Raw genomic sequence first — 22,585 nt, 5'->3', positions numbered from 1 at the left:
TATTCCGTTTCTTTTTCCAGATCTAGATTCAACTTCATTCCAACCTCCACCCACCCTCACCTGAACCCTCCATTTGTGGTTCCTTTTCCAGATCCTGCCTCTTATATCCCAACAGACCCCCCCCCCCCACACCACTCATAGCCAGAGCCGAGCCAACTCACACCAGAACCTGCAGCCTAAGAGCCTCGACTGAGCCGGGCCAAGCTGACAAGCCATCCCCTCTTTTGTACTCAATACTTCGATTAATGGAGGCCAAGGTGACAAGACCTTTGTTTTAGGACCCTGTCAACCTGTGACACCACTTTCAACCAACTATGGACCTGTAATCCCTTCCCTTTCCTCTATCAAACTTCTATTTATAACTCTTATTAATAGTTAAATTATATAAGTAGTGCAAAATTATAAATTAGAAAAAAGTCGTGAGGTAGTGTGATGGGTTCATTTACGGGATCATTCCCATGAACCTGCTCTGGACCCTCTCCAATGTCAGCACATCTTTTTTCAGTTAAGGGACCCAAATCTGCTCACAATACTCCAGTTGTCTGTTTGGCTTTTTGAAAAGCATTGGGCTTTATGATATTGTTTGAGCTATTTTCTGAGGGAGGTTAATTTAGGGAGAGTGTTTCCCGTCTCTTTGTTGCCAGTAGGCCCTCCGGCCGGTAGGCGGCAGTAAGGCGCCTGACGTCGGCCCTCCGGCCGGTAGGTGGCGGTAAGGCGCTTGACGTCGGCCCTCCGGCCGGTAGGCGGCGGTAAGGCGCCTGACGTCGGCCCTCCGGCCGGTAGGCGGCGGTAAGGCGCCTGACGTCGGCCCTCCGGCCGGTAGGCGGCGGTAAGGCGCCTGACGTCGGCCCTCCGGCCGGTAGGTGGCGGTAAGGCGCCTGACGTCGGCCCTCCGGCCGGTAGGTGGCGGTAAGGCGCCTGACGCCAGCCTTCACGAATGGAGAACGACGGGAGAACGGGAGAAAGAAAAGGCGCCAATCGTCAGTGAAGTGAGTGAATCTTCAATTTGAGTGAGAACCTGAGCGAACTTGAATATAAATTTAAATTTAAGTAGGAGCGGCGAAGTTCGGGCGAGCCTTCAGGCCCGAGTCTGAATGGACTCGCTTTCAAAATTTCCTCATCTCACCTTCTCGAGGTTTATTGCTTATTTACTTATTGCACGGCTTGTTTTTTTTTTGTACGTTCAATATCCAAAGCTTTCAAGGCCGCAGATTCAATTGGCGATTTTTACACATCCGCTCAGAACTAACTTATTTAATCTTGCTTTTGACTTCCTGTCTTTATTTCGTGTTTACTCTTATTTTTTATTTTATTTTCGTATTTGTGTTTTATCCCGTTGTAAAGCCTTTTGAACCATATGATCTGGATGAAACGTGCTCTATAAATGCAGCTGTTATTAGTAGTACTTTGTTTATCCTGGTGGTGCAGTCTTCCATTGGTTCTATTATTCATTGTGAATGCCCGCAAGAAGAAGACCATAAGACATAGGAGCAGGATGAGGCCCTTCAGCCCATCTAGTTGTACTGTATATGCTGACATAAATGTACTGGACAACAAGGATCTTGCTCCTTAAATACTCTTGGGTGTATCTGACGGATATTTGAGCTGCTGATCATGAAAATCACCGTGAAATTTCCCTATCACGCATCATTTTTTTTTATTTAAAAAGTCGCCTATACTTGTTTCTCGGTTCATAATTCAAGTCAAAATTATTCTTCTGGGTTTTAGTGGCAGTTGGCAACGTGAAGGTGCGTTCCTGCCACGACCTGGACTGGAGTGTGGTGCCGAGAGCTGAAATGAAAGCCTTGCTAGTTCTTCATCAAATGAAAACTAAGTTACCCCCAAAAGCTCTGCAGGTTATGAGTAATGAAAGACAACATCGTGAGTTAAATAAAACTCACTTCCATAACTTAGTAACTTAAAGTGAAAGCTGTCAATCCCCAAAGCAGCCTGCATTTGTTTTCTTTCAACCTTGTACGCTTCACATTGTAAAAGCGTGTGTCCCGCTGTTCCATGATGACGACAAATCCTGCACTCCCCCAGAGTGATGCTTTCCAACAAGATGCAAGGAATAATTGAGCATAGTATGCCCAATTCTAAGTCGAGTCAATATAATTCCGTCACTTCTTGTCGTACCCGTTTCTCCCATCAACCCAACAGTTTATGTATTCTGGAAAGGTGCCTCCCCTTGTGCCCATTATCGCACAAATCTTGCCATAATCCCCCAATTCTTAGTCCCGCCGTCACCTTGCTAAGTGGAAGGCCTATCTGCACAGATGAACTTTCAACAGCTCTTTTGGCCAAACAATCAGCCCGCTCATTGCCCTCAACACCTCCGTGTGCTGCGACCCATAAGAAGAGAACACGTAGGCCGATACTTTGATTACGAAATAAAAGTTTGAAGAGCTTCCAGCAATTAATCTGACCTGCTGCTGGAATGACCTGTTTTAAGAGTAGTCAAAACCGAAAAGAATCTGAACAAATCATAACTTTGCAAGGACAGGTTTCCTCCACCCACTGTAAGCCCAAAATGATGTCAACCGGTTCTGCTGTATAACTGGTTAGTCAGACTTCACTTTATTGTTACCAGTAACTCAGGCACAAAAAACAGCCACGCCAACATTCCCAGTTAAATTATCTTTTGATCCATCAGTAAAAACGTTTAACATATCACCATAAGTTTCCTTAACATACTGATGAACAGCAGTCAATTTTAATTGACTTTGGACTCCTTTATCTTGGAGAAAAATGGATGTACCTTCAATACATGTATGGGTGAAGGAGATGACATCTTGTATTGGAGAGACTGACTTACATAACCAGAGGAAAGGCAGGAGAATTTGAAAATGTGTGGGAACCTTTATTGGACGTCAAGGTGCAGAGTCAATTTGAAATATCTGTGTGTTGTTGAGTGCTTCTAGGGTTTTTTTCTGATGTGTTTTTATTTTATTCCTTTGTTAAATATGTGAAGTATGTGAAATGTTATTTTTCTTTTCCCTTGATGTCCTTGAGGACATGTTTCACTATTTAGTTTTATAATTATTATTGTTTATTTGTATATGTGAAATATATGTAAAGTTCAATAAAAATATTGTTTAAAAGAAACATACTGATGAACCAACAGACTCGGGCATATCGGGATCTTTGGACTTCATTAAATTATGGAACATAAAATCAACTTAAGTAATTGGGGGGGAAACTGGTGGGGTTACTGCAAAAACTACCATATTCCTAGCGTGATAAGAACCCAGCCACCCAAAAGTAAAAACGCTCTTCTTATGATATAGCCCACAGTCTTCCACTTTTAACAGGGTGATAATTCCTCTGCCCCCTCAAGTTAACCCAGTGTGTTAACAACAACTTCAGCCTCTGCAACTGTCAGGGTAATTGTCCCATTTCAACCAGTAAAGGTGAAATAGGAGACAACAACACGGTCTTAGAGCCTAAGCTTGTATCACATCCAAGCATGTTGAATTTTAAGTTGAAGCTGATCCATAAGCCACACAGCCATAGACAAGTGCAGATCTAATTAAACAAATTTAAATAAATAAGAGATTTTCGTGCAGACCCCAAGAATACCCACATAAACACCTAATTGTTCTCATGATTAAGGATCGACGAAGATCCTGACGAAGGGTCTCGGCCCGAAACGTCGACAGCGCTTCTCCCTATAGATGCTGCCTGGCCTGCTGTGTTCCACCAGCATTTTGTGTGTGTTGCTTGAATTTCCAGCATCTGCAGATTTCCTCATGCTTGCCTTTTAAAAACATTTTTAGCTTAGTTGATCTATTGCAAAGTGTCAGCACCGTTTATATTTGATAAAAGTTAATTGCTTATTTCTCGAAATTCCCATGTGGTACAAGTAGTCTGAAATTATATTTGTGTTGGGCTTCAAGCGGTCTATCATAAGCTAAAATAATTCTGAGGAAGCAACTCTTCAAAGAAGAAGCAACTCTTCAAAACTTAGTGGAGAGATGGCAGCGATTGGGGAGGATGAAGTGTCCATAGGAAAGGGTTTTGATACTGCCCAGGTGATGGTGTGTGTGTGTGAGTGAGTAGGGTAAATAGAGGTCCAGGTCACCACTATTTTGTCTCAATACACTCCCTCGTGCCCACCAACAATTGACGACTGTATCTTTTCTTCCCCCTAGGAGAGCGTACGGACAATGGAAGGAGGAACTCAGTTTTCGGCGCCCCAGGATCGGACCCCCACGGTCAGCAGGGTTCCCAACATCCGCAGACACGGGCGTATACCTCACAACCTTTTCATCCCTGTGGCACCCCTCCCCGACTCTGTGACTACCTCTGGCCCTGCACACCCCTCTCTGCCCCGCACCACCATTCCACCTCAGAATCAGAATGCTGTTTAATATCACTGGCATATGTCGTGGTTTTGCCGTAGCAGTACTTAATAATAAAAACTATAAACTACAGTAAGTATAGTAAAAGAAAATGAAACAAATTAAGTTGTGCAAAAAGAAAGGAAGAGAGGCAGAAGAAAGACAATTATAGGCCATGTAGTCTGACTTCAGTGGTTGGGAAGATGTTGGAGTCGATTATCAAGGATGAGGTCTCAAGGTACTTGGAGGCACACGATAAAATGGGCCGTAATTAGCATGGTTTCCTCAAGAGAAAATCTTGCCTGACAGATCTGTTGGAATTCTTTGATGAAATAACAAGCAGGGTAGACACAGGACAATTGGTGAATGTTGTGTACTTGGACTTTCAGAAGGCCTTTGACAAGGTGCTGCACGTGAGGCTGCTCAACAAGATCAGAACCCTTGGTATTACAAGAAAGATACTGGCATGGATAGAGCACTGGTTGCTTGGTAGGAGGCAAGGAGTGGGAATAAAGGGACCCTTTTCTGGTTGGCTGCCGGGGACTGGTGGTGTTCCACAGGGGTACGTGTTGGGGCCGATTCTTTTTACATTATATGTCAGTGATTTAAATGAAGGAATTGATGGTTTTGTTGCAAAGTTTACAGATGATATGAAGATAGGTGGTGATGAGGAAGCAGAGAGGCTACAGAGTTTACAGGAATGGGCAAAGAAGTGGCAGATGAAATATGGTTTCGGGAAGTGTAGGGTCATGCACTTTGGTAGAAGGAATAAGCGCACAGACTGTTTTCTAAATGGTGAGAAAATTCAAAAATCTGAGGTACAAAGGAGCTCGGGACTCCTTATGCAGAATTTCCTAAAGGTTAACTTACAGGTTGAGTCAGTGGTGAGGAAGGCAAATTCAGTGTTAGGAATCATTTTGCGAAGATTAGAATATAAATGCAAGGAAGTAATTCTGAGGCTGTATAAGGCACTGGGGAGGCCTCACTTGGAGTATTGTCAGCAGTTTTGGGCCCCTTATCTAAGAAAGGATGTGCTGACATTGGAGAGGGTTCAAAGGAAGTTCACGAAAATGATTCTGGAAATGAAAGGGTTAACATGTGGGGAGTATTTGATGGCTCTGGGACTGTGCTCACTGGAATTTAGAAGAATAAGGGGTATCTCATTGAAACCTGTTGAATGTTGAAAGGCCAAGATAGAGTGGATTTTTCCTATAGTGGAGGAGTCTAGGACCAGAGGGCACAGCCTCAGAATAGAGGGACGTCCCTTTAGAACAGAGAGGAGGAGGCATTTCTTTTGCCGGAGGGTGGTGAATCTGTGGAGTTTGTTGCCACAGGCGGCTGTGCAGGCCAAGTCATTGGGCGTATTTAAGGCAGAGGTTGATAGGTTCTTGATTAGTCAGGGCGTGAAGGGATACGGGGAGAAGGCAGGAGAATGGGGTTGAGAAGGAAATGGATCAGCCATGATGAAATGGCCTCGTTTTGCTCCCTTGTCTTGTGGTTTTAAATACGGAGGTTGTGCTCATGGGTTCATTGTCCATACAGTGAGTCTGAGTGAGGAAGTGGAACTGTGACTCTGGAAATAAGGAACTATCCAAAAACAGTGAGAAAGCAATGAAGAGTTAAAAGGTGCCAAAGGTTGCTCCGACAACTGTCGGTGAAGTGAGTGAATTCAGTTTCAATTTCAGGGAGATACTGAGTTAGTTTTAATTTTAGAGAGTGAGGCTGAGGGAGTGAATTTGAGTGACTGAGCGAGTCCTGAGTCAGCAGTACATTGCTATACAAAGTAATAAAAACTAAGTTACAATGAGTTATACATTAAAAAAAATGAAATTAAAAAGGTAGCGAGGTTGTGCTCATGGGTTCAATGTCCATTCAGAAATCTGCTGGTGGAGGGGAAGAAGCTGTTCCTAAAACATTGAGTGTGGATCTGCAGGCTCTTGTACCTCCTTCCTGATGGTAGCAATGAGAAGAGAGCATGTCCTGGGTGATGGGGTCCTTAATGATGTCTCATTCTCTCTCACTCTGTCCCCTCTGTCCCTTGATCTGTTCCTCACTTGCTCTGCCTGTCCCCTTCCCCCTTCCTCATTCCATCCTTCCCCCTCTCTCGCTCTATCCTTCCCCCTCCCTCACTCTGTCCTCCCCCTCCCTCGCTCTGTCCCCCTCACCCTGGCCTTCCCCTCCCTTGCTCTGTCCTCCCCACTCCCTCGCTCTGTCCTTCCCCCTCCCTCGCTCTCTCCTTCCCCTCCCTCACTCTACTCTCTCCCCTTCCCTCACTCTGCCCCTCCCCCTCCCTTGTTCTGCCCCTCCCTCTCTCTAGCTTGTGTTACCGCTCTCTAGCCAGCATTGTGATACCTTTTGTGTCTGGCACTAATCCGACATTAATCGTTCTGTTTTTCACTTCACACAAGAGTTAACCTGCCCACATTGTATGACTTCGGAGTATTTTATTTTTATTTGGGGATACAGAAGGATAACAGGCCGTTCTGGTCTAGCGAGCCCACACCGCTTGTTTTGGGGCGTCACGGTAACGTAGCAGCTAGTGCGATGCCATTACAGCCCGGGGCATTGGAGTTCAATCCTGGCCTCCCCTGCAAAGAGCATTTCTACGCTCTCCCCGTGGCTGTGTGGGTTCCCTCCGGGTGCTCCGGTTTCCTCCCACAGTCCAAAGACGTACCGGGTGGTAGGTTACTGGCTCATTATAAATCCTCCCATGATTAGGTTAGGGTTAAATCAGGGTTGACTGGGAGGTGGGGCTCGAAGGACCCTCTCCATGCAGTACATCTAGATAATTATTTAAAAATAACCTTCTACATAGTACACCCGTGGACTATGGGAGGAAGCCGGAGCACCTGGAGAAAACCCAAGCATTCCACGGGTGGAACGTAGAGAGGCACCTTACAGAGGATGTGGAGTTGAACCCTGAACTTCGAACTCTGCACTGAGCTGTAATGGCATCGCGCCAACCTCTATGCTACCATGACTGACGTAGGGTTTCTGAGACTACACACACACAGACCACAAGATTTATTATCTCGGGGCGTGCTGGAGTTTGGAGTGCAACTCTGGCGTCCCCTGCAAGGAGTCTCTGCATGTCCGGTCCCCTCCCGCAGTCCAAAGACGTACCGATTGCTTAATGGCTCATTGTAAATTGTCCCACGATTAGATTAGGGTTAAATCAGTGTTTACTGTGCAACAAGGTCGGGAAGGGAATTGAACCGGGGTCGCTGATGCTGTGAAGCGTTGTGTGAATCGCTGCCCATCCTGCATTCTGGTGCAGGCAATGAATGGAGGGGTAATGGAGCACATGCAGGAAGATGGGATTAGCAGAATTGTGATGGGCTGAAGGGCCTGTTTCTGCACTGTGGTACCCTGTTCTACATAGCAGAAAACCAGGACACCCTGTTGGGAGCCCATATATTCACAGGGAGAGTGTAACCTTACATAGATTGCGTGGCCACTTTATCAGGTACAGGAGGTAGTGAATGAAATGGCCATGAGTGTACAGCGAAATTCTGATCCTGATCCCAGAATTCAGCCTGGTGGCCAAACGTGGACTGGGCCTATCTTTCTGGGGGAGCATTCAATGTTCGAAGATTTACGCCACAGTTTCACGTTCCCCAGCCCTGACTGACAGCCCCTTTTTCTTTGATGCAGGGGAATCTATTTAACTAGCAGTGGCAAGTCATAGATTTGAGAGAAACACACACAAAATGCTGGAGGAGGTCAGCAGTGGGCAGCACCTATGGAAAAAGTGAACGGTTTGGGCTGTGATCCTTCATCAGGGCTGGAAAGGAAGGGGGGGGCAGAAGCCAGATTAGGATGGTGGGGAGAGGGGAAGGACAGTCTGCCAGGTGAGGGGGAAGAGTGGGTGAGTGGAAGAGGAGGGGGGGAAGGAAGAAGGAAGCTGGGAGGTGACAGGTGAAAATTATAAAGAGCTGAAGAAGGAATCTGATAGGAGAGGAGAGTGGACCGTAGGAGAAAGGGAAGGAGGAGAGGCACCAGAGGGAAGTGAGGAGGAGAAGGGGTGAGAGGGGATGCAGAATGGAGAATGGGAAAGGAGAGAAAGGGAAGTTGCTGGAAGATGGAGAAATTGATGTTTATGCAATCAGTTAGAGGCTCCTCCCTCTTCCCTCCTCTGTCCTCCATCCACCCACCCACCTTCCCGCACACCTGTCACCTGCCAGCTTATACTCCTCCTCACCCCCCCAGTTTTTTGTTCTGTCTTCTCCCCACTTTCTTTCCAGTCCTGACGAAGGGTCTTGGCCTATAATAGACGCAGCCTGACCAGCATCTTGTGTGTGGTTTAGCTGGGTGGAATGGCTTGCCACCCTGCAGAACTGCGTGCTCTGTATGACGACCTCTCCTCTCTCTCTTCTCTTTGCCCAGGAACTCCAGGACCAACTCCTCAAGGAGGTGAGAGGTTTGTTCCCTTCGCTTCGACCCTTCTTTTCCCTCACCCTACCTACTACACGGTGGAGGGGGTGGACAAGGAAGGAGCGCTGTGCGAGGATGGGAGGGGGTCGAGGAGGGAGCGCCACGGGAGGACAGGCGGGGGTTGGGGGCAGCGCAGGTGAGGAGGGACCACTGCGGGAGAGAGGGGTGTTCAGGCAAAGAGTCAGTGCTGTCTGGGCACGGGTCAGGGGGCATCGCCCTGTGAGCAGAGCGGGGTCAAATGAGGAGGAAGCCTCCGCCAGAGAATGAAGGAGTGCTGCGGAAGGAGGAGGTGGGTTTATTTGAGGAGGGAGTACTGCAGGAGGAGAGGTTGGGTGAGGAAGGAGCACCAAGGGAGAGGGGCACGGGGGTTTAGGCAAGGAGTGAGTGCTGCAGGGGGACAAGAGGGAGCGCTGTGGGGGGGTTATGCTGGGCAGGGAATGCCATACCACAGAAGAGAAGAGCACAGTGGGGGTTGGGAGGGCATGGATGAGGGAGTACTGTGAGGGGAGTGGAGGGGTGTTGGGAAGGGAGTTAAGTGGGTAGAAGAAGGGAGTGATTCACTGAGCTTCCCCCGAATGCCAGGTCCTAATTTTGTGTTGAATCCTGGCAGGCACGGGATTTGGCCAGGCGTTCAGCACTGTATCAGAGCTGCCTGCCCCCACCACTGACCGCAGAGTCGTCTGTCTCGTCATTGGCAGAGGAACTGGTCCTTGATGAGTGCAACCAGGCCTGGAGGGAGCTGGGTGAGGTAAGAATCCGCCCAAACCCTCCTCATCCCTCTTCCCTTACTGTTGCTTCCTGAAACCAGCCCTCCCCCCTTCTCATGATGAGGTGACCAGAACTGAGCACAATACTCCCAAAAGTGGTCTGACCAGGGTTTTATAGAGCTGCAACGTTACCTGGCGGTTCATGAACTCAGTCCCCTGACCAATGAAGGCCAACACTTGGTGCCGCATCGTATGACATGGCAGTCGTGGCCTTTCCATGACTGTGGTTGTTCTTGGCAAATCCTTCAACAGAGTGGTTTACCTTCTGGGCAGTAAGAAGGGTGACCCCAGCCATTATCAGAGATTGTATGCCTAGCGTCTGTGTTCGCATAACCAGGAATGAAAGGGTTAATAACATGAGGAGCGTATGATGGCCCTGGGCCTGTATTCGCTGGAGTTTAGAAAAATGGGGTGGGGGCAGAGATCTCATTGAAACCTATTGAATAATGAAAGACTGAGATAGAGTGGATATGGAAAGGATGTTTCCGACAGTTGGGCAGTCTAGGGCCAGAGGGCACAACCTCAGAATAGAAGGACATCCATTTTGAACTGAGATGAGGAGGAATTTCTTCAGTCAGAGGGTGGTGACTCTGTGGAGTTCATTGCCACAGATGCCAATAGAGGCGAAACTGTTTGATACATTTAAAGCAGAGGTTGATAGGTTCTTGGCTAGTAAGGGTTTGTCTTATGTTCTCTATCCTATGGATACCAGTCCGACATTCCCATCCTGGGGAAAGAAGGTTGTTTTGAATTTCCTGATGGGACAGGGACGGGTGGGGGGGGGGCAGTGGGCAGCGCTTGTGGAAGTTTGTGCTTCCGTTTCCCAGTGGCCTTGGTCACCCTAACTTTCCCACTTGATCAGTTTCAGGACAAGCTGACCCTGTGCGACCCGAGGCCGGAGGTTCAGGACTCGGAGAACCCGGTGAGTGAGTGCCACGACAGACTGGGGAGGGTGAATGAACCCCCCTCCCCGGGACACCACTTATTGCTCATTCCTGACGTTGGGGGGGGGTGGGGGGTGGGGGTGGTGCGAGGCTTGAATCGGAAAGGCAAGTCCTTAAGCTACAGAAGCAGAATTAGATGACTCAGCCGATCAAGTGATCACCCTTACCTTCAATCACTGCTGATTTTTGTTTTATTTTGCCCCCATTCTCTCTGTAACCTTTAATGTCCTCTCCAATTCAAAACCTCTGCCTTAAATACACCCAGTGACTTGGCCTGAATTCTACAGATTCTCCACCCTGGGGCTAAAGAAATCCCTCCTCACCTCTGTTCCAAAGGGATATCCTGTTCTGAGGCCTTGCCCTCTGGTGCTAGACTTCCCCGTTATAGGAAACATCCTCTCCACATCCATTCTGTCGCAGCCTTCCAATATTCAATAGTTTTCAATAAGATCCACCCCCCCCTTTCATTCCCATGAGCCTCCTCTCCAATGCCAACACCTCCTTTCTTAGATATGGGGCCTGAAACTGCTGAGAAAGGGGGCTGATATGGCTGGCGGGGAGGGGTGGATCAGTAGGCTCAGTGGACCTTATAGCCTGAAACTGGGCTGTATCTCTTGACAAATTCAGTTTTGATTCAGGGGTTTGGGGTGGGGAGGGGTTAGAGGAGGTGCGCAATGACATTTGTCCTTCTCCCTCTGTTCAATTCACTTTCTAATCTCGCTCTGCACTAATCCAGCCACCATTCCCTCCCCCTCCCCCCACTGCCTCGCCCAGCTGGGGTTCGGAGTTATGAGGGAGGAGGGTGGATGAGTGGCTGTGGCAGTTAGAGGGGGTGGAGAGATCCCAGCGAATACAGGGAGGAGTTTTTTCAGCCAGGGTCTGGTGAATCTGTGGAATTCATTGCTGTAGGTGGCTATGGAGACCAATTTAAAACGGAGGTTGGTAGAGTCTTAATGAGTCAAAGGTCACTTGGAGAATGGGGTTGAGAGGGAAAATAAATCAGTCATGAATAGCCTAATTCTGCTCCTATGTCTTGTGGGTGGTTTTATCCTCCATGTTCCTGTCAACTTCTCCTGAAAGTTCTACCCCTCACTTGGGGTGATTTACCCACCAACTCGTACACCATCTGTGGGATGCGGGACAGGAGTGGGGGGCGGGGGAGGAATAGGGTATCCGCTCAATGGAGCAGAGAATGTCGGGACCCTACACGAGGATTTGCGCGCAGGCGGTCAGAGGCCCAGACTGAACTCAGGTCTCTGGTGACATCAGGGAGTTTGCCGAGCCCCCTCTTCGCGGGGCCGGAGAGCCAGGTTAGATCCTGACCTCTGGTGTCGTCCCTGCCCTCACCCGCTGTTGTTCAGAGACCCAGGGACCGGGAGCTACAGACCATCCTGGGGCAGCAGTGACCAATTAGGTGGGGGCGGCACGGTGGCGGTTAGCGCGATGTTGGTACAGCTCGGGGTGTCGGGATTCGAAGCTCAAACCCGATGCCATTCAGTGCTCCTCGAAAGCCGCCTAGGTTTCTTCTGGGTACTCTGGTTTCCTCCCACAGTCCCAAGACTGGAACAGTTTGTAGGCTAATTGGTCATTGTAGCACAAAAATACAACTGCAGATGCTGTGGATCAAAGAATACGTACACAGCAGGCCAGGCAGCATCCGTGAGAAATGTTGGTCATTGTAGATCATCCAATGATTAGGTCAGGGTTAAATCAGTGGGCGACTGGACGAGCCAGTTCTGCACAGTATCTCTAAACAAATAACCAGATTCCCATTGTGTTCTAGTCAGCACGCATGGGCTGAGAGGCCTGTTCCCACACTGCTGAGCTGGAAGGAGATTTTCCCCACCGTCCCACCCCACCAATGACTTTGCCTCTTTTTACCCTCCTTCCCCACCCTGCTAGCTGGCCGTGCTGTTTGCTCGAGAGAGGGTTCTGCTGGCGGAGTTGAACGTTCAGAAGAACAGGCACCCCAAGCGTGAGTAGCGGCCTCGCTCCCTCCTCGCGTTTTCGCCCTGGCCACCGTGGTGCCTCCCCAGTTGGCCGAGACCCCCGTGAGCGGCAACCTCCGAACTCCCCTCCTCCCTCTTTCACCCCTAGGGCTTTCCGGGGATTCCCTCTGTATGTCCAAAACCCCTTCAGCTCCCCTCCCCATGACACCACTTGGGATGTGTCCGGAATCCCTCTTAGCACAGAGAATCCAGGAGCTCTTCTCTGTGAGACACTGCTTGGGGCATGTCCGGAGTCCCTCCCGTCTGTCGGATTAATTTATGGTGAAAAGCTCGTCTCGCCTGCGGTTTCAGAACAGAAACAGGCCCTTCGGTTCATCTACTCCGTGTCAAGCTGTTAATCTGCCAAGTCCCACTGACCCACACCTGGACCATAGCTATGGGTCTTGATTGTGGACTGAGAGTGGGAAGGAGGCCAGTAGAGGGGGAGTCATGGCTGGGAAAAGGGGAAGAGAAAGGGAAGGGAGCGGGAAGCACCAGGGAGAAATTCAGTAATGACCTTGCCTGGTGTCTCAGGGCTGGACGTGTCTGCACCTGCACCAACTCCCCACCCCAGCACTCCTCTGCGATTTGTCCCACATCACTCCCTCGGTGCTCGACCCTCACCGTCCCCAACGTCCTTCATTCCTGCCAGATTTACAAATTCCCTCCCCGCTCCACGTTGACAAATACAGTTCTGTCGGGGTACGGGTATTGGACAAATCGTCTTTCTCACTTAGGACAGGTCTCCTAAGGATCTCAATTTAGTCGGCAGATAGTGACAACGGGGGATGTGAAGCAGAATTGGGTTAGGGTTAGGGAGTTGTTTGTTTTTTTTAATAGGGTAATCGAGAACGTGAGCTATGATCAGACCATTGACATTCATCGTGACTACAAACACGGGAATGTACTTTTGTCCTGAATGCCTCAGGTGAGATCATTACTCAGTGCATTGAGGTAAAACAATGCCAGAATGCAGAATAAAGTTTAACAGAAAGGGCAGTGCAGGCAGACAGTAAGGTACAGGATCACAACGAGGTAGATTATAAGGCCACCTTGCGACTCAGGTAACTCAGGCAGCATCCATAAACATTGTGGGCGGAAAAACCCTTCATCAGGACCGGAAAGAGAGGTTGAAGGAGCCAGAATAGGAAGGTGGGGGAGGGGATGGGTGAAGTCAAGTGGGTGGTGGGGGGGGGAATGAAGTAAGAAGCTGGGAGGTGATTGGCAGAAAAGGGAACAGGCTGGAGAGGTGAGTGGACCATGGGAGAAAGGGAAGGAGCAGGGGCACCAGTGGGAGGTGATAGGCAGGTGAGAACAGGTAGGAGGTCAGAGCGGGAAGGGGGAGGGAAAAATCAAGCTGTACTTGAGCCTGGTAGTACATGCTGTCTGCGGCCATATAAAACTTCACTGACTGAATGGGTCACCTCTGGCCCACCGTCTCTCCGCTGCACTCTTACCCTTTGTGCTTTCGACCTCTGCAAACCAAGGCTGGGATAGGGACTGTGCACACCAGTGGAGATTTGGTGAGTGCTCTCCCACTGCCCCCTACATTTCCTTCCCATCCCACATTGCCCTAGGGCATTAGTTAGGGCAGCTGCTACCTGCGAAACATCCCAAATCTCTGCTGGCAACAGTCAAACCTCCTATATCTTCACAGCCCTGCCTGTCAACAAGGAGGTGCTCACCTGCTTGGGAAAGCAAGAGGTAAGGAATCTGCTTCAGAAAATTCCTTGCCCTATTCCAAGCTTGCTGTACTGTGGGAGGACATGGAGGGAGCTTACCATCCCATCGAACCTAGGAGGGTGTGGATGGAGTTTCATTCAGTGTCTGACCCTGGGAGTGTGTGATGGGACGGTGTGGAGGGAGCTTCACTCTGTGTCTGACCCCGGGAGTGTGATGGGACGGTGTGGAGGGAGCTTCACTCTGTGTCTGACCCTGGGAGTGTGTGATGGGACGGTGTGGAGGGAGTTTCACTCTGTGTCTGACCCCGGGAGTGTGTGATGGGACGGTGTGGAGGGAGCTTCACTCTGTGTCTGACCCTGGGAGTGTGTGATGGGACGGAGTGGAGGGAGCTTCACTCTGTGTCTGACCCCGGGAGTGTGTGATGGGACGTTGTGGAGGGAGCTTCACTCTGTGTCTGATCCCGAGAGTGTGTGATGAGATGGTGCAAAGGGAGTTTGACTCTGTGTCTGACCCTGAGAATGTGTGATGGAATGGTAGGGTGAGAGAGCTTCATTCTGTGTTTGATTCCAGGAATGTGCCATGGGATGGTATGTAGGGAGCTTCACAACATGTCCCCAGGAGATTGTGATGGGCTTGTGTCGAGGAAGCCTCACTCTAAGTCTCCATAGGAGTGTGTGATGGGACGGTGTGGACGGAATTTCATTCTCTGCCTGACCCTGGGAGTGTGTGCTAGGACGGTGTGGACGGAATTTCATTCTCTGCCTGACCCTGGGAGTGTGTGATGGGACGGTGTGGAGGGAGTTTCACTCTGTGTCTAGTCCACTTTATTTCAGCAAACTCTTTATTTCTATTGGTTGAATGTATGCACAGAGAAACATTGAAAAAGGAAACTGGGTCCAGATTCACAGTTGCAGTTTCATGGTGGAGACAGCAGAGGATGCTGTTGTCCCACTTTCTAAATAAAGCATGATTGCCTGCAAGTTTCCATTCAAAATCACAGCAGATAGGGAGTGTGTGTTGGAATAGTCTGGAGAGAGTTTCACTCTGTGTGTGATGGGACAGTGTGGAACTTGTTTCACTGTGTTTCTGACCCTGTGAGTGTGTAATGGGAAGGTGTGGAGGGAGCTCCACTCTGTCTGACCCCGGGAGTGTGTGATGGGACGGTGTGGAGGGAGCTTCACTCTGTGTCTGACCCCAGGAGTGTGCAGTGGGAAAGTGTGGGGGGAGCTCCACTCTGTGTCTGACCCTGAGAGTGTGTGGTGGCAGCTTCGCTGTGTTACACCTTGGAAGTGTGTGGTGCAATTTTGTGGTAGGGTGTTCACTCTGTGTACAAACCCCAGTATTTTGTGGTGGGAGCTTCGCTCTGTGTTTAATTCTGGGAGTGTGTAATGGGGAGGTCTCGTGGGAGCATTACTCTGTGTTTGACCCAACGAATGTGTTATTGGACAGTGGAGGGAGCTTCACTCTGTGTCTGACCCCAGGAGTGTGTGATGGGACGGTGTGGAGGGAGATTCAATCTGTGTCTGACCCCAGGAGTGTGTGATGGGACGGTGTGGAGGGAGCTTAACTCTGTGTCCGACCCCAGGAGTGTGTGATGGGACAGTGTGGAGGGAGCTTAACTCTGTGTCTGACCCCGGGAGTGTGTGATGGGACGGTGTGGAGGGAGGTTCACTGTGTGTCCGACCCCGGGAGTGTGTGATGGGACGGTGTGGAGGGAGCTTCACTGTGTGTCCGACCCCGGGAGTGTGTGATGGGACGGTGTGGAGGGAGCTTCACTGTGTGTCTGACCCCGGGAGTGTGTGATGGGACGGTGTGGAGGGAGTTTCACTCTGTGTCTGATCCCGGGAGTGTGTGATGTGATGGTGTGGAGGGAGATTCACTGTGTGTCTGACCCCGGGAGTGTGTGATGGGACAGTGTGGTGGGAGTTTCACTCTGTGCCTGATCCCAGGAATTTGTTATGGGGCAGTGTTAAGGGAGCTTCATTCTCTGTGTAATCCTTGGAATAAGTAATGGCATGGTTTAGAAAGAGCTTCACACTGTGCTTGATTGAGTGTGTGATGGGACGGTGTGGAGGGAGTTTTACTCTATCAAACAGAGTGTTTGACAATGTGTAGAGTGTACCTGACTCTCTCTCTCTCTCAGCTACAGTCGACTGGTCAGCAGCTGGAAGTGATTCTGTCCTGCGTTCGTGCCCGTAAGAAATCCTTGCAAGAGCGCTTGGAGAGGTATGTTGATTGGGGATCGAATCCCAGCCGCCACTCTGACCCACCTCTCCTACTCTCCCATCTGTCAAACCATGCCTCTCCAAGTTTACAGAATGCCGTCTGTGGGGGCCAAGTCATTGGGTATATTTAAAGTAGAGGTTTATAGGTTCTTGATTGGTCTCCCTCCCCTGCCACTCATTTTCTGTCTTATATGTAATTAAACTATTATTTTTATTTGCGTATCAAACACAGTGATACACGTTTACATCAAGCTAAATCGGTGAGATTAGTGGTGGGGACAGCCTGCAAATGTCGCCATTTTTCCACCGCCAATTTCGCATGCCCCCAACTCCCTAACCTTGACCCCTGTGTCTTTGAACTCAAAACCTTGGTCTTATCACTGCAAGATGTCACTGAGCTGTGAACCCCGATTGAGTTGTGGCTGGGGTTTGTTTTTTTATAATTCGTTTTAGATTATAGGGACAGAGAGAAGAGTTAGGAGTCAGAGATCGAGTGGATATAGAGAGGCTGTTTCCTCCAGTGAGGGAGCCTTGGACCAGAAGGCACAGCCTCAGAATAGAAGGATGATGCTACTTTAACATATGAGGAGCGTTTGATGGCTCTGACCCTATACTCACTGGAGTTTAAAAGAATGGGGGGTGGGGGATCTTGTAGAAATCTATCAAATATTGAAAGGCCTTGATAGAGAGAATGTTTCCTATTGTGGACAAGTTTAGAACTCTGCATATAAAGCAGAGGTGGATAGGTTCTTGATTCAAAGGTTCAAAGGTCAAACTTAATGTCAGAAAGATGTATATGATATACATCCGGAAATGCTTTTTCTTCGCAAACATCCACGAAAACAGAGAAGTGCCCTAAAGAATGAAGGATAGTTAAACGTGAGAACCCCAAAGTACCCCCCAGCTGCCCCTCCCACGCGTAAGCGGCTGCAAACAATGATCCCCCCACCAGCGAATAAAAACGCACATTGGTATCATCACCGAGCCCAAGTGTGTGCTAAGCAATAGCAAAGACACAGACCAAAGTTGCCCCAAAAGCTTCGCATTTCATCCAAAATTTGACAAACCATAGGTTCTCTCTCTCCCTGGCAAGGTGTCCCCATTTTCACAGCGAGCGTGAGACATAACAGGTATACGATCTTAAAAGTTCGTTTTGTGGCTTTTTTTGAGCTCTGTGTCCAAAGATCGCAAAGACCTCGGGTCTTCGGGCCCACAGTGAAAGATTTTCCAGCCTCCCCAATGACACAGTCTCCTGCTGTGACACCGACCCTCGATCCATCCATCTCCAGAGCCCCGAGATCTCAGGCTTCCGAACACGATCGAGATTCTCAGGCCAGACCCTTGACATGTCAAATAACAGCCAGTCGTGGAGACCCGAGAACAGGTCCCATTCCTGCAAAGAACCAAAGCCTGCATGTAACTCCAGGTCAGGGTCTTCAAAAGAACCCTGAAAGGGAAAAATAAAGATATTAAAGGTAGAACTAGAGCTGTTTCTGAAGATGCAAGCAAAGGAGTCGCCGTTAGGCGCCATGATCCCTCTTAAGCTCTAGTGATTAGTCAGAATGTCAAAGGTTACGTGGAGAAGGCAGGAGAATGGGGTGGAGAGGGATAATACATCAGCCATGATGGAATGCCAGAGCAGATTTGATGGACTGAATGGCCTCACTCTGCTCCCATGTCCTCTTCTCTTGTGGCCGCAATGCAGGGAGCAGAAGTGGCTGGAAGAGCAGCAGGAGATTGCGAAGTCGCTGCAGGAGCGAGACGAGGAACGCCAGACTGTCTTCCACAGTCTCTCGGAGAACAGGTGAGGCAAGGGTGGGGTGCCGGGGCGGGTGAGGTGGGAGGGGTAACAGGACAGGAGTGCTGCAAAAAGCAGAGGGGTGGGGTGCATCAAGAGCATTGCTGGAGGGTAGAGGGGCAAATGGAGGGAGGCGAGGTTCAGGGATGTAGTGCTGCAAGAAAGGAAGCAAGGAGGTAGCTTCCTGAGGAGGGGGTCTAGATCCAGGGGCAGAAAGGTTAGAGGGAGTGGCTTTGAGGAGAAGGGGCAGGGTTGCCAGAGTGGCAAAGTTGAGGGGCAGGAGGAGAAGGAGGGTGGGGTGGTGAGGAGGGAAAGGCAGCAGGGAAGGAGTGACATGGCGAGGGAGGGAACGAGGAGGAGGGAGGTGCCGGAGAGGGAAATGTGGCATGACCCTCCCCTCTGCCACTCTCATACCCAGTGCCTTGCAGAAGATGAGGAGAGACCTGGAGAGACTGACCGTGCTGAAGGAGAGGCTGCTGAACACCCTGGGCAGTTTCCTGGACGTGCACTACCCTCCCCCCAATGTGGCAGAGACTGGCGGCAGAAAGAAGGTAGGTGGAGGCTCGAGGGCCTGTGGCCAGAGAGAGAGATTTTAAAAAGATCAGCTTTACTTGTGTAGCATCTGTGCCCCCAGTTTACCCCCGCTCGCCTAGGGTGAACTGCTGTCGCCCCGCCAAAAGTGTAATACTGCGGTGTAATGCCTCCCTCCCCAATACACACAACACAAATATCAGACAATACACCAAAGGCAAATAAATAATTACAACTTTAGTTATTTCTTAGTGATGGGTTAGTAGGAACAGATAACCTAAAGTTCATCAGTATGTGCACATAATATTTTAATACGTTGGTGCTCTCGCCTCCAGTTCCATCCACAACGACCTTTGGCCACCGTCACGAACCACCAACTTCCAGTATCCGCTGTCTGCTCCTCACACGTCTGTCCTCCTCACTCACCTCCCTAAAAAAAGCCCACGAACTCCCGCTCACTCACATGTACAAGATAGCATAACAATTGGTTGGTTCCCCTCTTATCTCCAGTTATAACCCAAACATTCCAGCTACAGAAACCCGTTACAGCATTAAGTAACATTACAGAGAACCCATTTCATTATAACAATACAGTGAAACCATTGGTACTGAGAGCCCTACACTTGTGAAGAGTACATAAAACATCAGGTACCACAATGGCTTAGCGGTTAGTGTGGTGATATCACGGCTCAGGACGTTCGAGATTGCGGGGTTCAATACCATCGCTGCCTGTAAGGAGTTCGTACGTTCTCCCCCTGACCACATGGGTTTCCTCCAGGTGCCCAGGTTTCCTCTCACAGTCCAAAGGAGTACCATTTGGTAGGTTAATTGGTCACTGTAAATTGTCCCGTGATTAGGCTGGGGTTAAATAGGTGGATTGCTGGTCATTGCAGCTCGTTGTGTTGGAAGGACCTGTTCTGCGATGTGTCTCTAAGTAAATAAATGACTAAAGATCGTAAAATGTTTAATTTGGGGTCAACGGCGACCACCACAATCCGAGAATGTGCTGGGACCAGCCTGCAAGTATCCGGCACCATTTTAGCAAGCCCACAACTCACTAACTCTTTCCCGTATGTCTTTGGACTGTGGGAGGAAACCCACGCGGTCACGGGGAGAACGTACAAACTCCTTACAGGCAGTGGCAGGAACTGAACCCAGGTTACTGGCACTGTGCAAGTGTCACACTAACTGCTATGTCATGTGCCTGCCTCTGTCTCACCTCATCATTCCTGCCATCTCACTAGTCCTTTGCGGGTGTTCAGTGGCGCAGCTGCAGGAGGAAGAGGTTTGAGCTGATTTGTTTTATTGAGGGAGACAGAATGGAGAAAGCCCTTCCGGCCCTTTCAGCTGCACCGCCCAGCATTACCCAACACACTCGATTTAACCCTAATCACAATTACAATGACCAATTAACCTACTAACCAGAATATCTTTGGACTGTGGGCAGGAAACCCACACGTTCCACAGGAAAAACGTACAGACCCTTTAGACAGGATGCGGGAATTGAACGCCGAACTCCGACCCTGTAATAACTTCACACTGGCCGTTATGCTCCCAGAGGGCAAGGGGTAGAGGTTAAGGGGCAGCGATGAGTGGTTACAGGGTAGGAAAGGGGAGGAAATTGGAGGTTATTTGGGTTTAAGATAGGATCAGGGGAGAGGAGACAGGAGATGGAGGGCAGAGGGCTGGAGTGAGGTTAACAGTGGGAGGAGGTTGGGGATTGCTGTGATGTGGGAAAGGAGGCTTCCCTGTGGATGGGGAGCCACACTGGAGGGGTGATGGGTGGGATCTGGGGCTGTCTCAGTCCCAGGGTGGGAGTATTAACTCGGCTTGTTCTTCCGTCCTGTGCAGAGATTGCCCCATCCTGGAAAGGTTTTGAAACTCATCACTTTCCATGAAATGCTTGAGGTGAGGAGATCTTCGGTGCCCCTTTCCCCTCCCACACTCCCACTTTCTCCCCACTCACACCCTCTCCCCTCCCCTGCCCATCTACCCCTTCCCCACCTCTCTCCCCTACCCCTTTTTTCCACTCCCCTACCCCCCTTGCCCCACTCCCTCCCTCTCTCCCCCTTTCCTCGTCAGTGATCTAACAGTCACTCCTCTTTTTTCCCTCCGGCAGCGCCTGATGACCCAGATGATGAGAAGCCCCCATGACCCCTACGTGGATTTGGACGAGACGTACTGGCCCCCGTATGTGGAGGCGCTCCTGCGTTATGGGGTGGCTCTGCGAGATCCCCAGGACCCCCACCGCATCCGCCTGGAGGATTTCTGCGAGTAGCCAAGGAATGGAGGAGGTTCCCACTTCTCCTCTGCGCCCTACCCCGTCCACTGGGAGCAAATGAGACCGGGTGCTTGACTGGGAACTTCAGAGATGTCCCCACACAATGATCTGTCCCTATGGGAGAGTGCGAATGGGAGGGGAGTGTTTGTGCCCAAGCAGAGTGAGTGTGTATGTTTGTGAGAGAGAGAGAGGAGCACTGTGTGTGTATGTGTGTGTGTGTGTAAGAGAGGGAGGACTGTTCAGTGTGTGTGGAGAGGGGTGAGGGGAAGCTGTGAGTGAGGGGGGAGAGAAGGGGTGATTTCCCTGTGTGTGTGGAATCTGTCACAAATATATCTGTCAGAGGGAAATCCTGCAGAAGTCTGCCTGTTACTGTTTCAGTTTGATTTAACTGTGTGGTTTGCTTCGACATTCATAGGGTGACCTCCTCACTGAGGGTTTGGAGTCAGTTAATTTGGAGGCACAATTGTTTTATTGTATACTAGTTTTGTAAATAAAATATGGTCTTCTTAACACACTGAGTGAAGCTCCATCCACACAGTCTTATCACACTCTCCCGAAGTCAGACACAGAGTGAAGCTCCCTCCACACCGTCCCATCACACATTCCTGGGGTCAGACACAGAGTGAAGCTCCCTCCACACCGTCCCATCACACATTCCTGGGGTCAGACACAGAATGAAGCTCCTTCCACACCGTCCCATCACACATTCCTGGGGTCAGACAGAGTGAAGCTCCATCCACACAGTCTTATCACACTCTCCCGAAGTCAGACACAGAGTGAAACTCACTCCACACCGTCCCATCACACACTCCCAGGGTCAGACACAGAGTGAAACTCCCTCCACACTGTCCCATCACACAGGGTGAAGCTCCCTCCACACCGCCCCATCACACACTCCTGGGGTCAAACGCAGAGTGAATCTCCCTCCACGCTGTCCCATCACACATTCCTGGGGTCAGACACAGAGTGAATCTCCCTCCACACTGTCCCATCACACATTCCTGGGGTCAGACACAGAGTGAATCTCCCTTCACACCGTCCCATCACACACTCCTGGGGTCAGACACAGAATGAAGCTCCCTCCACACCTTCCCATCACACACTCCTGGGGTCAGACACAGAGTGAAGCTCCCTCCACACCGTCCCATCACACACTCCTGGGGTCAGACACAGAGTGAATCTCCCTCCACACCTTCCCATCACACGCTCCCGGGGTCAGGCACAGAGTGAAGCTCCCTCCACACCGTCCCATCACACACTCCCGGGGTCAGACAGAGTGAAGCTCCCTCCACACCGTCCCATCACACACTCCCGGGGTCAGACACAGAGTGAAACTCCCTCCACACCGTCCCATCACACACTCCCGGGGTCAGACAGAGTGAAGCTCTATCCACACATTCCCTGGGTCAGACACAGAGTGGAGCTGTTCTGATTGCGCTGGGAGAAATCGAGGAAAAACTGCTGTATGAAGGTCTTGAGTTACTTGGAAATTGGTTTGAAACGTCCCTTGAACATCTCAGTGAGCGGCTGGTTTAGAGTGGAAGCTTCGTTTGGTGTTTTTCTGCCAGTTTGGATGGGGTTCGTTGACGGCTTC

At 50.0% G+C, this 22,585-nt stretch overlaps 1 protein-coding gene across 2 annotated transcripts; it reads left to right on the top strand.

The window, feature by feature from the left end:
- The first annotated feature begins 852 nt into the window (after positions 1-852).
- Positions 853-21,501, top strand: cenpk (centromere protein K). Of its 2 annotated transcripts, XM_059963141.1 has the most exons (13): positions 921-989; positions 2,745-2,875; positions 4,152-4,214; positions 8,727-8,753; positions 9,385-9,522; positions 10,404-10,463; positions 12,388-12,460; positions 14,131-14,177; positions 16,300-16,382; positions 18,087-18,185; positions 18,598-18,730; positions 20,562-20,618; positions 20,830-21,501. In XM_059963141.1, exons 3-13 carry the CDS (start codon positions 4,167-4,169, stop codon positions 20,986-20,988), a joined length of 924 nt encoding a protein of 307 aa, XP_059819124.1. In that variant the 5' UTR covers positions 921-989; positions 2,745-2,875; positions 4,152-4,166; the 3' UTR covers positions 20,989-21,501. The 2 variants fall into 2 exon arrangements, with proteins under 2 accessions (XP_059819123.1, XP_059819124.1); XM_059963140.1 differs by lacking the exon at positions 2,745-2,875 and having other exon boundaries at positions 853-989.
- Positions 21,502-22,585: the final 1,084 nt, after the last annotated feature.

This window comes from Hypanus sabinus, unplaced genomic scaffold (assembly GCF_030144855.1).
Source record: "Hypanus sabinus isolate sHypSab1 unplaced genomic scaffold, sHypSab1.hap1 scaffold_942, whole genome shotgun sequence".
NCBI lineage: Eukaryota > Metazoa > Chordata > Chondrichthyes > Myliobatiformes > Dasyatidae > Hypanus > Hypanus sabinus.
Note: the sequence above shows the minus strand (reverse complement) of the source record. Positions and strands in the feature narration are given on the sequence as shown.

Coding starts and splice junctions, on each gene's coding strand:
- cenpk (XM_059963140.1), top strand. CDS start 4,167: ATGGAAGGAGGAACTCAGTTTTCGGCGCCCCAGGATCGGACCCCCACG. Junction 8,754..9,384: donor AGGACCAACTCCTCAAGGAG/GTGAGAGGTTTG, acceptor GAATCCTGGCAG/GCACGGGATTTGGCCAGGCG. Junction 18,731..20,561: donor AGACTGGCGGCAGAAAGAAG/GTAGGTGGAGGC, acceptor CGTCCTGTGCAG/AGATTGCCCCATCCTGGAAA.